General features: G+C 49.8%; 1 protein-coding gene across 1 annotated transcript in view; it reads left to right on the plus strand.

Annotated features, from left to right (window-relative positions):
* Positions 1 to 629: 629 nt before the first annotated feature.
* Positions 630 to 14,305, plus strand: part of SORCS3 (sortilin related VPS10 domain containing receptor 3) — a 605,369-nt gene continuing 591,693 nt past the window's right edge. Inside the window, exon 1 of the mRNA XM_070470143.1 lies at positions 630 to 2,069. Within this exon, the coding sequence (XP_070326244.1) occupies positions 1,443 to 2,069 (627 nt within the window). The 5' untranslated portion in view covers positions 630 to 1,442. The remainder of the gene's footprint in view (positions 2,070 to 14,305) is intronic.

Below are 14,305 nucleotides of genomic sequence, written 5' to 3' on the forward strand. Positions count from 1 at the left end.
GGCCTGTGCGGCGCTGGCCGGGACCCTCTAATTGGCAGCCCGACACGTTGAGAGAACAACTGAGCCCTTTTAGTAATGAATCTGGGGAGATGAGGGAGGAATCTCATAATCGCAGGCAGAAAGATGGGCTCTCGTCCTCCGGGTAGGAGCGACCGATCTGGACGACTGTTTCCCCAGCTCCAGCTGGGATCCTGGGAAGGAGAGCTGGCGAATCGGGGAGGAGCTAGCAACCCCCAGACCCGGCTGCCAGCGCCTCCTAGTTCTCTCCTCCAGCCCTCTCGGAGGTTCTAGCAACAATCAGCTTACGTACGCAGGCGATGGGGGCCTATGGGTGAGCGGGGTGCTTTGGAGGAGCGGGCGGTCCAGAACCGCCTGCCTTGCTCTCAATATTGCCTTTCTGACGACTCACAGGTTCAAGGAAATGCAAACACAGCCCGTGCCTGATCCACACGTGCCCACAGCCCGAACGCACCCCTCCCTGCCCCACACTCCATTGCTCACACTAACATGCACAAATACGCGTGCAAACGCGCACGCACGGAGTCGCGCGCCCCCGCACACCCAGGCACCCCTGGTTCAGCCAGGTGCCCCCACCCTGGGTGCCCGCCTGCCAGCCTCGGGCGCACCCCTAACCTCCCCTCACGCACGCGCACGCACGCACTCCCCGCGCCCCCTCACCGGGCGGAGGCACTGGGTGGAAGTGGGGGCGGAGGGAAGGATAGGCTGGGGAGCCCGGAGCGGAGTCCCCAGTCCATCCCGCGCTCGGCTTCCGCAAGCTGTCTCTCTGCAAGAAGACTCCGGGCTCCCCTTAGGCTCCCCAACCTGAACAGTTGGCGCTGAAAACACTTTACTCCTCCTCCTCCCGCAAGACCACCCCCCCCAACCTTCCCTGCGCGCCATCTCCCGCCCCCACAGCATGCCCGAAGAGTAACCCCCCCTAAACGCGGCCAGAAGCGGCTCCCAACTCTTCGCCAAGAGCAGGTTGGAGGCTGGGTTTCAGAGAGACTCTGGATTGGGGTCTGTCGCCAGCCTCTCCTCCTGGATTGGGGTTGCTTTTCATATTTTAAAAGAGGATTTTCTTATTACCTTTGAATACTCCTTTTGACAAATTGTCTGGAGCAGCTCGGCGGGGAAGATTTTGGGGGAATCTTGTTTTAAGAAAATGAAAAAGCACCTCCGGGGTATTTATTAATTTTTCTTGGGTTTTGGAATCACCCTGTGGAGGAGAGAGCCAGCGATCAAGAGCCAGGAGCGAAGAGTGGAGAGGACCAGCAAGGCGCACCAGGCCGAGCCACCTCCTTCCCGGCTGCCCCCTCCCCACTCCCCCGACACACACTCATTTTGCTCGCTCGCCGGCGCGCGCAGCGCACACCCCCGTGCCGGACCCGCACCTCGGCGGGCGCCACACACTCGCCAGCCCAAGCCGCGGCAGCCGCAGCGGGATGGAGGCGGCGCGCACCGAGCGCCCTGCAGGCTGGCCCGGGGCGCCGCTCGCCCGGACCGGGCTCCTGATCCTGTCGACGTGGGTCCTGGCCGGCGCCGAGATCACTTGGGACACCACGGGCGGTCCTGGGCGCCTAGTGGCTCTGGCTTCGCGGTCCCCGGCGCTGCCTAGTCCCTCACCGCTGGCAATGGCAAGCCAGTGGCCGGAGGAGCTGGCGACTGTACGGAGCGGCGCCGCACTGGGGCGCCGGCCGGGACCAGAGCCGCTACCCCAGCCCAGCAGTGGCAGTGGCGGACAGAAGCAAGGAGAAGCCCGAGGGCTGTCTCCAGCAAGCTCGCGGTGGGGACCGGGCATCTCGACTCCTGGCAAGCCTAGCGGCGTGAGGAGGAGTCGCCGGGCGCAGCCCCCCAGTGCCCTGGAACACGGGGATGCCCGGGCTACTGTCTTAGCCGATGGTGCCAAAGGAAGCCGCCCTCTGGCCAAGGGTCTCCGGGAGGAGGTGAAGGCACCACGGACCGGGGGTTCAGCGGCCGAAGAGCTCCGGTTACCCAGCACCTCGTTCGCGCTGACTGGGGACTCGGCTCACAACCAAGCCATGGTGCACTGGTCGGGACACAACAGTAGTGTGAGTATCCGCCCGGCCGCGGAGCTCACTGTCTCCCGACAGCAAAGGAAAATGGGGGGCGGGGTGGGTGGGATGGGATGGTGGGGGGTGGTAAGGAGGGGCAGATAGTTGCCCTGGGTTGAGGTGAAGGCAGGAGCAGGGGGCTCCTCGACTTTTAGTCTGGTGCATCCCGCTTTCCCCACGCCCCCAACAGGTTAGCGGAGTTTGTTGTAAGACTGTGTGAATTTGTTTACCGGAGACCCTAGGATCAGGGCTGTCTGGAGGGAAGAGGGGAAAAGAGGTGCCTTATCGGGATCAGCGATCACTTTCTCTGGTACTCGGCTTGGGGAGTCAGTTGTCCTGTTAGGTGTGACTGTGCGCGTGAATTCTTGGGCGAGGAAATATACTGAATGGGGGAAAGAACTGCTGGACAGGCTGACTGACTCCTGCTAATGCCCCGGGGTTCCCCTCTCTCCTCCAACCACAGGAAAGAACCAGGAGATGGTGCCATGCGGACTACTCCTGCCTGCCCCGCTTAGGATGCTGTCCTGGGCCCCAGGCACACTTTGTCCCAGTCTTAACGGGAGGCTGGGTCAAGTTGGCCCGTCTGGGCCTTTCTTGACATCAGCTTTCCCCTTCAAGACCCAGGCAGCTGCCCTGCAAAGCTATAGGAGAGGCAGGGGGAAAAAAGTTTAAAGTGTGAAGTGAAATTCAACACCCGTCCCGCACCCCTTGTTCTCACGCAGCAGAAGCACACTTAAGTCGCTGAGCACAAACTCGCCGAGTCGAGCTGCGTCCCGGGGCTTTCTACGCGCCCCTCCCCGCCTTTCGGCCGCCGGGTTACCCTGGGAAGCTGCTGTACCGACAGGTGGCGCCCTGGAGTCCACTCCGGCGGCTCCAGAGGCTCCGGGCGCCCGCAGCCGGCTTTAGGGCGCAGAATACAATCTACCCCGGCAGCTGCTGCAGCCCGCAGCGCGTGCCCGGAGGGGCTCCCCACCCCGCCCCCAGCTGGCCGCCAGCTTGAGCAGTCCAGCCCAGGAACCGTGGGGGATGGCTCCGACCATTTACCCCACTCCCCTGCCTTCCTCGGGCCCCACTTCAGCCAATTCTGCAAAAACCCTTTCTCCTCTCTGGCTCATAGCATCAGATCAGAACTGGGGCTCGGGGCAGAATCTGGAGGATGGTGGATGTCCGTACCTGCTGCTTTGGGGAACTCACTCGATGGGAAAGCACTGCCCCCACTCCCTTTTGTATTTCTCTTCATGACTGACATTAAAAATTTCCCTAGGGAATTCTTGCCTTATTTCAACAGCGCTTGGGGGGTGTCGCAGGGATGATTAGTAAGTAACAGGAAAGCGAGGAGTCCTTAGAGAGGGGCTCATCAGCAATACGGAGCACAGATTTCCTGGTTCTTACGGACACACAGCACCAAGCAGGCAGCCCAACCTGGGTTGGAAGCGTTTGGGCAGAGCAGCTCCTCAGCTGCGCGGTGGTGGCTTCATCTCAGTGAGGGCTCCCCACAGCTTCAGAGTGACAGCTCTGGGCTTAGGGGGTGGACAACGTGTACGAGGGATGGGTGATCGAGGACTTGCAGGTGCTGGGAGGATTGTGTGTGTGTGTGGCGGGGGGAGGTGGAGAGAGAGAGAGACAGGGCGACATGTAATTCTCTGACAGCAGGGTTTGTGACTCTCAACTTCTCTTGGTTTGAGAATGAGTAATCGCGTGTATGTGCATTATTTTGTTCGTGTTGTTACTCCGTGAGGAGATGGACTGGATGTGTGGAAGCAAATGTGTCCCGAGGAGGAGGAGGCGGCGATGTCCTTTGCTTTTAGCGTGCCACACAGGGACGATATAAATTCACTCTGCCGAAAGAGTTCTCTGCTTTTATTTTAAGGATCATTTCTGTGTGTTGACAAATTCCCCGAAGATGGGACGTTGGAGAATGCTTTCTGCAGATAGTAGTTCCATGTGCGTGGCCTTCGCTGAGCATCTTCTAGGCAGTTGTACAGCAGAGGAAGTGAGGGGGCGAGTCTAGTCCTATTCCCTCCTGGGAAACGGCTCTCCGCTTAGAAAGGTGGGCCCAAAGGGCCTGAGGAGTGGACCAGTTGGCCTTGGAGTTCTTGGTGACAGCGATGAGATTTGGGCAGTCCAGGAATAGCCCCCTCGGGGGTTCATTGGTTATGCTCCTGGCAAGACTTACTGTCTGAGCAAAGGACGTGACAGCACAGGTGAGTGCGGGGCCCCACGTGTCTACTCTCTGCTCCAGAGAGGGCTGCCTCTTCAGACCAGGCTTCACAGGCCGTTTCAGTGGAAAGGTCTTCCTCAAGGGTCAGTCTGTTTTGCCCTGAGAAAGATGAGCAAACAACTTAACCCATCCCCACCTCTGGGAGACTTTAAGGAAACAATCCCTGAGGGGAGTAGCTAGAAAACCAGTTTCTGCAACATTACCCAGTCAGTTTCTTTCTTTCTTTCTTTCTTTTTTTAAATCCAATCAATTTCTTTCTCCCCTTCTCCTTTCCTGAGGTCAGCAAAAGAAGGTGCTGTTAGAAAAAAAAAAAAAAAGTCAGGGTAAGGAGTGATGGAGAGGATGCTCCTGGAAGGTCCCTTTATCATTGGTTGGAGAAGTCCTCAAGGCAGAGAACATGGATCCTTGTTTCAAGCTCTTTTGGCATGAAAAGAGAGTTCCATCTTCCCTTCTGACTTGAGTGTTAACCATGTCCTTCTCCAGGAAGGCCACCATGCTAATGGTTAACACATTGTGGGGCTTGCTGCTCTCCTTCAACTGTCTCTGGTGGACCACATTCCTCGTGTGAGTTCCTTTTGGAGGAGAGCTTCCAGTTACTCCATATATCTGAAAATTGAACTCTACTCTGGCCATTTGTGGTCAGGCATGAGGAGATGGGGCTTCCTAGGTGGCTCAATGGGTAAGGAATCTGCCTGCAATGCAGGAGACGCAGGAGATGTGGGTTCAGTCCTTGGGATGGCAAGATCTCCTGGAGGAGGGCATGGCAACCCACTCCAATATCCTTGCCTGGAGAATCCCATGGACAGAGGAGCCTGGTGGGCTACAGTCCACAGGGTTGCAGAGAGTCAGACAAGACTGAAGCAACTGAGCTCATATGCACGCACATGAGGAGATGGATATGCAAGTGAAGGGTCTCCACCCCCTTCTTCACATGCCCAGCATGTGCCCAGGGGCTGAGAGTCTCATTCCAGGCTTGAGCCACATATTCACTTTGGTCCCAGGAGGGGCTGGCATGACTTGGTGGGCAACAGAGGAAGTGCTGAGCAGGCTTGAGTCAGGAGGAGATGGAGTCTGGGTTCCCCTCTGGCCTTTCTTGCCCTGCCAGATATTTCAGGGGAAGAGGAGAGTGAGCTTGGGCTTGAAGCCTGTACTCTAGAAGAGCGATTTGCCTTTCTCTTTGGTTGTCTCCAGCTGGGATTCTGGTGATTAATGGGCTAGAAAGTGTTTCACAAACACCCAGAGGGAGTCCAGACCCTGTGGCTTACAGGGATACAGAAAATCACATCAGCTTGCTCTTCTCTTTCGATGGAAGAAATACGCCTTCCTGCTTGGTTAGTGAGTTGGCAAATGACTCTGGAGAGAGGGAGGCTGTGAAGACAACAGCCCACTTTCCAGGCCCCCTGAGCATTGTAAAGCCTTGATGGGGGAATCCCTCGTTTGTTCACGGTGCCAGGATGTGAGACGGCTGCCTCCTCCCATAGACTGATCCCCATGCCTTTCCTGCAGCTCACTCAGCGTGCTGCCCCTGCAGTGTGTCTGGTTGGGATGCCTTGCCAGATAGTCGTTAATTTGTGTGCCCAACGCTGCACCTTGGTGCAGAGGAACGGGAAGATGCTGATAACTCCAGGTCCCTATCCTGCCCTGAGCACACCAGCAGGTGGAACACCCAGATGCTCCCAGGCATGGTTTCGTGCTCTTAACTAATTCAGCTGGACAACGCTCTAAAATATTTACTCCTAATGTGCAAAATAGTGACAGATTTCATCAGATTAATTGTGTCTCACTCACTGGAGCATCTAATTGTGGCTCCCAAACAGATTTTTCAAATAGCTTTTGGCTGGGATGTCTAGCCTTCTCGTCCCCGCTCACCGTACCCGTGTCACAATATCTTAATGCATTTTGTCTTCTCAGAGGCTTAATAAAGAAGCCTGCCACTGGAGCCATTCTTCAGGGGTTTGCCAAAAAGAATCTGTTTTTAATTAATATTACAAGGGAAGCCATCTCAGTGGAGACAGAGCTGGGAAATGCAGTGGGACATAGCAGCACTAATTGCTCCCAGTCACTCACTGTCAGCCTGGGGGTGGGAGGGTGGGAGGGGGGTAGTGGAGAGGCCGCACACAGGCTGTTTGTCTGCTCTGCCTTTTCTCTGATGGCCCAGTTGGTTGGTTACAGGGCGTGATTTGCTTCTCAGATCCTGCAGTGATTTCCAAGGTGAGCAAAAGTTGCAAGCTCCTTAATTGGGAGGCCTGATTTAATGATTGCAGAAATGCAGCAGTTGGAACTCGCTTTGTAGTTGGCAGAGAAGGCACTCGGGAAGTGGCTTCTCTGATTGTGTTGGATTTAAGGGGAGGGGATGGTGGCAAGAAGGCTCAGGGGGCAGGAGGGAGAACTGCTTCTTCCTCGGGCTGGGTAAATCTTTTCCTGTAACTGGGGGAACTTTGGAGCTGGGTGCTCTGTGGGCCCTGAATCATCCTCCAGGGCGCAGAGAGGTGTGACAAAGCTGGATGCTGAAATAGGAGGTTGTGTCTGAAGGGTTTATCCAAGGCTGGTACTTCAGGGTCTGGGGGCTTGATTTAACTGTTGATTTCCTGCTTCCTTTGACCTCTTGGCTCACTTGAAGTGTTAGTTGCTCAGTCGTGTCTGACTCTTTGTGACCCATGGACTGTAACCCACCATCCTTGGGATTTTCCAAACAAGATTACTGGAGTGGGTTGCCATTTTCTTCTCCAGGGGATCTTCCCGACCCAGGGGTCGAATCCGGGTCTCCTGCGTTGCAGGCAGACTTTAACATCTGAGCCACCAGGGAAGCTCCTGGCTGGCTTGAGACACTTCCCTACAAGGAGAAGATGTCAGAGGGTTACGGTGCAGCAAGTCTGGGGGGAAGAGGTCTTGTGAAGTTGGAAAGTGTAGCATGCCAGTGCCTGGTGGGCCACTTTGGGTAAGCATCACTGGTACTGTGGGATAGATGGCCTTCAGCTAACCTTGGTTATTCCTCTGGGTGGTGGGTTACTGAAAGGTCTGGATGCTGCTCTGACTTCATTGGTAGAGAGTGGAGACAAGAGAGCTCTGTCTTGTGTGCAGTGGAGAAACTCAACTGGGTTTGACTAAGTCAGTGACTGAGTGAGTCCCAAGTCTCATTGAGCAGAGGCTACGAAGGAATTGGAAATCCTTGTCCCTTGGGATAGCAATAATTTTCTCAGGTTGTTCATAACTTGACAGCTGCTGGATCCAGGAGCATTTCATCCAGTAGGTCTCCATTCTAGCTTGAGAGCGTTTAGCTTCTTGAATTTGAATTTAAAGTCCTTTAGCCTGGCATTCAAAGACCCTCACTGTGTATGTCCTGGGCCTGCTTCTTCAGCTCTGCATTTGACTCTTCCCTGATAGACCCCTTCACTCTAGCCAAGGCAGCCCCTTCATTGTCCCCATCCCCTTCTTTACTCCAAGCCTTTGCTCTTGAGGTCTTCTCCACTCAGAATACCCCTCTTCCTCTATGGAGACACACACATTGCTCATGGTTCAGTTTAAGATCCAAACATGATTCTCTTTAGAACCTTTCCTAGAAGCATTTATTTTTCTGTTTATAGAATTTACAGACTGTACCACACTCTTGATTATATTTAGGTTATCACTTGGTTATTTTATGAGTGTTTCGAAGGTGAGGGATGAGGGATAAAATTCTTGCTACAGCACCCCATGTCCCACACCTTCTGTGAGTTCTGATTTTCTCATGTGTTCTTTGTGACATGTGATCCAGTGTTTGGCACATAGCTCAGTCCGTACTTGCTGAACTGACCCGGGAACTGGACAATGCCCTAGCTGACTGGGGTGGACAGCTGACACTGTTTCTTAACAGTGCTGAGTTTACACACTTGGTTTATTATTTTATATATGTATTCTAACAGAAGATGTCGAGACATCTCTACCCCACTTAATGAGAGGAGGGAAATAGGCACGAGTCAACAATCCTGGCTTTTTCCTTATGTACCTGAGAGATCAGATGGACTCACATAAGATATTCAACCATTTGTCTAGTGTTTACTGGGTGTGTGGCACGGTTCTGGGGACTGTGGGGTTGGTAGGACTGTGATGGGGAGACAAAGAAGGATAAGATGGCATTTACCTAAAGGTCCTTCTAATATTCTTTGGGTATGAGGCTGCTTTTCTGTAAAGTTTAATAACACATGACAAGACAGATGCCACGGGGTGGTGTGTGATTATTTGTCAAGTGATCGTTTCAGGCTCTGAGCTCAGAGGAGGGAGGTCATTGTGGGAGATGCTGTGGGCACCTTAGACCAACAGGATGTCAAGACTGGATGTGCTCTTGGGAATAGCCTTCATCACATCATTCAGCAGAGAGATGAAGGGTATGAGGCTCAGACAGAAACATGGCATCCTACAGTGTGGACTCTTCTGGTCTTTCTTTCTGTAGCTGTCCTCTGCACACTCCTGGTTCTCTCCTTTCTTGCTTTTACAGACCATTTTCTGTTATTTTCACTCAAGTGAGGTAGGGTGCTGCCCATTTTACAGGTCGGATAGAGTGAGACGTAGGATGAGTACACACACACAGGGCTAGCCGGAGAGACTGAGGAGTAGATTCCTCCCTCTTGCTCCCTGGCTGTATCCTGTGGCCACCCTGCCTACCCACCGCAGTGATTGCAGACGGTAAGTACCAGCTCCTTACTGGGAAGCCTGTATCTTACTAACCATTGTTAATGGGGACCTCTTGTGAGACACCTCGTCGTTTGAGTTAGTGAGTGAACCAAGTCTGGTTGCATCACCAGGAACATTTTGCTCATTTGTTTTGATCAGTGTAGTTTGGGTTTAATTATTTATGGAGATGCTGTTCTTTATAGTATGCTAATAAATGTGCTATAGTAAATTTCCAAAAAGTAATGGAGTCTGAGAACTTCAGGATTGCACAAGTAGCTTCCTGGCATGAGCTGCTTGCTGGGTAGCAGAGGAAACCATCCCTACTAGGTTGGGGTGAGTGGATCTGGAGCCAAGTAGGGCCAGCCGTTCAGGGCTGTTGGTGACCAAATCTGTGCCTGTTGCTAAGCAGGAGCCTGGTACTTGACCTGTGCTGGAAGAAACCTTAGGGGAAAATCTGACCATAGTTAATATGGGATCATCAAGGCTCCTGTTAAGTTGTAGGTTATTTAGCCTGGATATGACTGTGTGACGTGTGTGAATGCATACTTGAGAGTTTTTGTCATGAATGCAATCAGGATTATACTTTTCAGGATATACTAGGAATAGAAATAAACTAGGAGCAAGAAACACAGCCATATAGGAAACAGGAGCATGAGTTCTGAAGCCAGATGCCTAGCTTTGAATCCTGTCTTTGTTTTGCTCTCTTTCTTGGGTTAAGTTTAACTTACTCTTTTTAAAAATTAGTATAAAGTTGCTGTACAGTATTATGTAAGTTACAGGTATACAATATAGTGATTCACAATTTTTAAAGGTTATTTTCCATTTATAGTTATTATAAAATATTGGCTATCTTCCCTGTGTTGTATAGTATATCCTTATAGCTTATTTTATATCTAAGCTTGTCTCTCTTACTCCCCTACCCCATCTCCTCCTCCTCCTCCCCACTTCCCTCTCCTTATTGGTAGCCACTAGTTTGTTCTCTGTATCTATGAGTCTGGTTTTTTTTTGTTAGAGTTACTAGTTTGTTATATCTTTTTATTTTTTGTTATATATTTTAAAATCCTATGTATAAGTGATATCATACACTATTAGTCTTTCTCTGACTTATTTCATTTAGTATAATGCCCTCTACGTCCACCCATGTTGCTGCAAATGGCAAAATTTCTTTCTTTTTTTATGGCTGAGTAGTATTCCATTGTGTATGTACACATACAAACACATACCATCACCACATTTTCTTTATCTATTCATCTGTTGATGAACATTTAGGTTGCTTCCACTTCTTAGCAATTGTAAATAATGCTGCTATGGACATTGGAGTGCATTTATCTTTTTGAATTCATTTTTTGCTTTGTTTTTGATATATGCCTGCAGGTGGAATTGTTGGGTCATAAGACGGTTCTAGTTTTAGTTTTTTGAGAAACCTCCATGTTGTTTTCCAGAGTGGCTGTACCAATTTACATTCCCGCCAAAAGTGTAAAAGGAGTCCCTTTTCTTCACATATTGCCGACATCCACCACTATTCTTTTTGATGATAGACCTTCTGACAGGTGTGAGGTGCTATCTCATTGTGGTTTTGATTTGCATTTCCCTGATGATTAGTGGTGTTGAGCATCTTTTCATGTGCCCATTAACTATCTGTCTGTCTTCTTTGAAGAAATGTCTGTTCAGTTCTGCCCATTTTTAAATTGGGCTGTCTACCTCTGTCTCTTAATAGCTGTGTGACATTAGGCAAGTTGTCACCCTCTCTTGTCTATTTTTTAAATCCATAAAAGGAGCAATAAAATAGTACCTCTCACATTGGGCTATTTTAAGAATTAAATAAGATGCTGTATTTAGCAAAGTGTTGAAAAGAAGCCCCTGACCTGTAGTTAGTCCTCCAGATATTTAATTGGTTTTAATTGTTATTCTTATATTAGATGGGGCTTTCTCTTCATTTTCAGAAGGAAACATGGGAGCAGAGAAAGGAGGTAGATGCCCAGTTTCCCAGTAAGCTAATCCCTAAGCCTTGGCTAGAAGCTAGTTCTCAGTGAGGCATTTGTTTCCACTGCCAGCCATAGTTCATGTCCTAACTCAGACAAGTCTGTGTTATCTGCCTCCTGTGTCATACTGTAGGAGACAGTGACAGAGAGAGAGAGGGGGAAGTGTGACTGCCTGGGGACTTGGCTGCTTGAAGCTCATACCCAGAATTTTCTTAGAAATGATTGGAATCAGATGGGTAGGGTCAACTTAACGATTACACTAATAGATAACTAACAAGTAGAACCTTTTTTCAGGGCTTTCATTGAGTGGAGTTTTGAGAAAGGCATCCAGAAAGATGAAGAGTAGCTTCTCTTGGCTTGGGCATCCGTGATTATACCTCGCAGCTAATCATGGAAGACTTCTTGAAGGAAGTGAGTGAAACGTGTAGCTTTAAGAAAAGAGGACTCAGGGCTACTGGAACTGGCAGACAAAAAGAGTCTAGAGTGCCAAAGACTCATTTCATCCAAGTCATGGGGTGGACCTTCGTGCTCTGGGTTTGCTTCTCCTCTGTCTCCTGCCTCTGCCCAGTGCCTGGCATGAGATGGGAATATCTGTGGCTGGAACTGTTTACAGAATATCTGTAGCTTCTTTCCCAGAATTATCATATTGGCCAAACCCTTGAATATTTTGTTGTGATCCACACCCATCGAGGTGCAGGCTTGAATTCCCTTTTTTGTCTGCACCCCGTGCAGCAGGAATGGGACCTGAGATCCCTACACAGACACTAGAGGGAGTGTTGCCCTGGGAAATAAGTGAAAATAAGTAGAATGAAATAATAAAACAAATACTGCATGAGGAGTTGTTTCAGAGGAGTGAGGTAGAGCCATAGTAACCTGCCAGTTCATTGTGGGAGGGCTTGACCCGTAGATGAACATTTGATTAACAACCAAGGAGCTGAGTCCTGGGAGTCTGATCATTCAGTCCCTTCCTGCAGAAAAAAAGGGGCAAGGATGTTTTGTAAAATGCATCCATTCTGCAGTCCATTCAATCCATAAATGACTCAACTAAAACTCTAGATATAAATTAATCCAGCAGTGATGCTCAGGCTTGGTTCCCCCATCTCTTCTGCATTTTCTGACTTGGTGCCGCTCACTTTCTTGTGCACGGTGGTCAGTCTTACTGAGCTGAATGACATAAATAAATTCTTAAATATGCAGAATGACCTGGGTAAAGAATGACTGTCTTGGGAATGGGGAAGAATCTGATTTCATCTTGCTGCCTCCAGGCACAGGATCTACCCCCTGGGGGGCATCATACTTCTCTCTCCCTGGTTCTCAGGCCCCACATATCTGACTCAGTCCTCTCAAAGCCTTTTTGGCATCTATGGTGAGGGAGGCAGTTTTTCTTCCAGATGGTTAGAATCAGGTTAAAGATCACACTGCTGCATAAGAAATGAACTTTTTCCTTTTAAAATCTGTTCTCAGTGGGGAATGGAGAACAATTACAGAGTTGAACATTTTTTTTTTTTGCATTCACTCAAGCTGCCGTATCTGAATGTGATTACACGTGTGGAGGGAGCTTGTTAAGATTTGGAGGCCGTGGTACTGGAGATGCAGAGAAGCTTGTGTTCTAGGCTGGTGGCAGGTAGGGGAAAGAATCTTTAGAAGCAAAAAGGTTGCTTACATCACTATGTGGCTTGCAGTGTTATTCATGCTTGACAGAAAACTTTTCACTGGAAGATTTCTCAAAACTCAGATTTCTTTTTTTCTTCTTATGAGAAGGTACCCAAGTAGCAGTGATTCCAAGTAAGTCTCTGAACCTTGGTTTCACTGGCTGTAAAATGGGGATAATCCTGAACTTGTAAGGATGTTGTGAATCTTATAGGTAATACTGTGAAGGGGGTAGTGTGATAGGTATTGCACTGGTTAAAGATGTTAGTTCTCATTATCACTTAGGCAGGAGATGGGGTGGATTGAGTGTCTGTCCTTTTGTAGCAGATCTGCTGGTACCCTGCTCTCTGCACTTGCCATTTGTCTGCAAATGGGACTGACTTCTGACCACCAGCATCAGGGACTGTGTGCTGCCTGGAGCTTCGATCATACGGGCGCAGGTTGGAAGCAGGGAGTTGATTTCCATCAAGAAGTAGGGAGCAGCCACCTGATAATGACTACTGGAAGTTAGTGGATAAATACCCCAGCTCCCTTTCCCTTTGGGGTGGGGTAACTTTGGAGCTTGTTTCCTACGCTTCTCCCAGAAGCCATCACTGGGATTAAGTGCCAGATGCCTAAGGTGGTAATTTGCTTGTTTCATTGGCTACCTTCCCATCACGCTCTGCTGTCTCTAGCTCAATCAGTATTTCCTTGGATCACCTCCCAAATAAGTTACATTTGACCCTTCAATAATGTGGGGGTTAGGGGCATGGCTCTCCATGCAGTTACAAGTCTGTGTATAACTTCACAGTTGGCCATCAAGTATTCAAAGCTCCATGTCTGTGGATTCAACCAAGCACACAGATCCTGTAGTATATATTTACTGAGAAAAATCCAAGTGTAAGTGAACCCACGCTGTTAAAACCTGTATTGTTCAAGGGTCAACTGTACTTGAACGCAAGGCTTTGTTTCAGAATATGTTTCTGGAAGAAAAGGAACTAATGCCTTTAGTTATTTCTGAGTGTGTTAGCCTGGTCTTCAGTGAAACAGAACCAATAGGATATATATCTCTCTCAAAGTAAATCTCTTTATATATTTGTATATATATCTGAGAGATTTACTGTAAGGAATTGGCTGATTCTGTCATGGAAGCTGAGAGTCCACAGCCAGCATTAGCAGCAGGAAATCCAGGAGAGCTGATCCTGTAGTTCCCATCTGAGTCCATGTCTGAAGTCAGGAGGAGGCCAGTGTCCCAACATAAAGATAGACAAGGAGGAAGACTCTCTTCTTACTCAGCCTTTTTGTTCTATTCAGGCCTAGAGGGGGTTGAATGAAGCCCACCCACGCTGGGAGGGCAGTCTGCTTTCCTTAGTCTACCAATTCATATGCTAAGTTCCTCCAGGAACTCCTTCAGTTCAGTTCACTTGCTCAGTCGTGTCTGACTCTTTGTGACCCCATGGACTGCAGCACGCCAGGCCTCCCTGTCCATCACCAACTCCTGGAGTTTACTCAAACTCATGTCCATTGAGTCGGTGATGCCATCCAGCCATCTCCTCCTCTGTCTTCCCCTTCTCCTCCCGCATTCAATCTTTCTAAGCATCAGGGTCTTTTCAAATGAGTCCCCTTCACAGACACATTAATATTTTGTTGTTGTTTTTGTTCAATTGCTTAGTCCTGTCTGACATTTTGCGACCCCATGGACTGCAGCATGCCACGCTTCCCTGTCCTTCACCATCTCCTGGAGCTTGCTC

The sequence above is a fragment of the Odocoileus virginianus genome, chromosome 7, assembly GCF_023699985.2.
Source record: "Odocoileus virginianus isolate 20LAN1187 ecotype Illinois chromosome 7, Ovbor_1.2, whole genome shotgun sequence".
NCBI classification, from domain to species: Eukaryota; Metazoa; Chordata; class Mammalia; order Artiodactyla; family Cervidae; genus Odocoileus; species Odocoileus virginianus.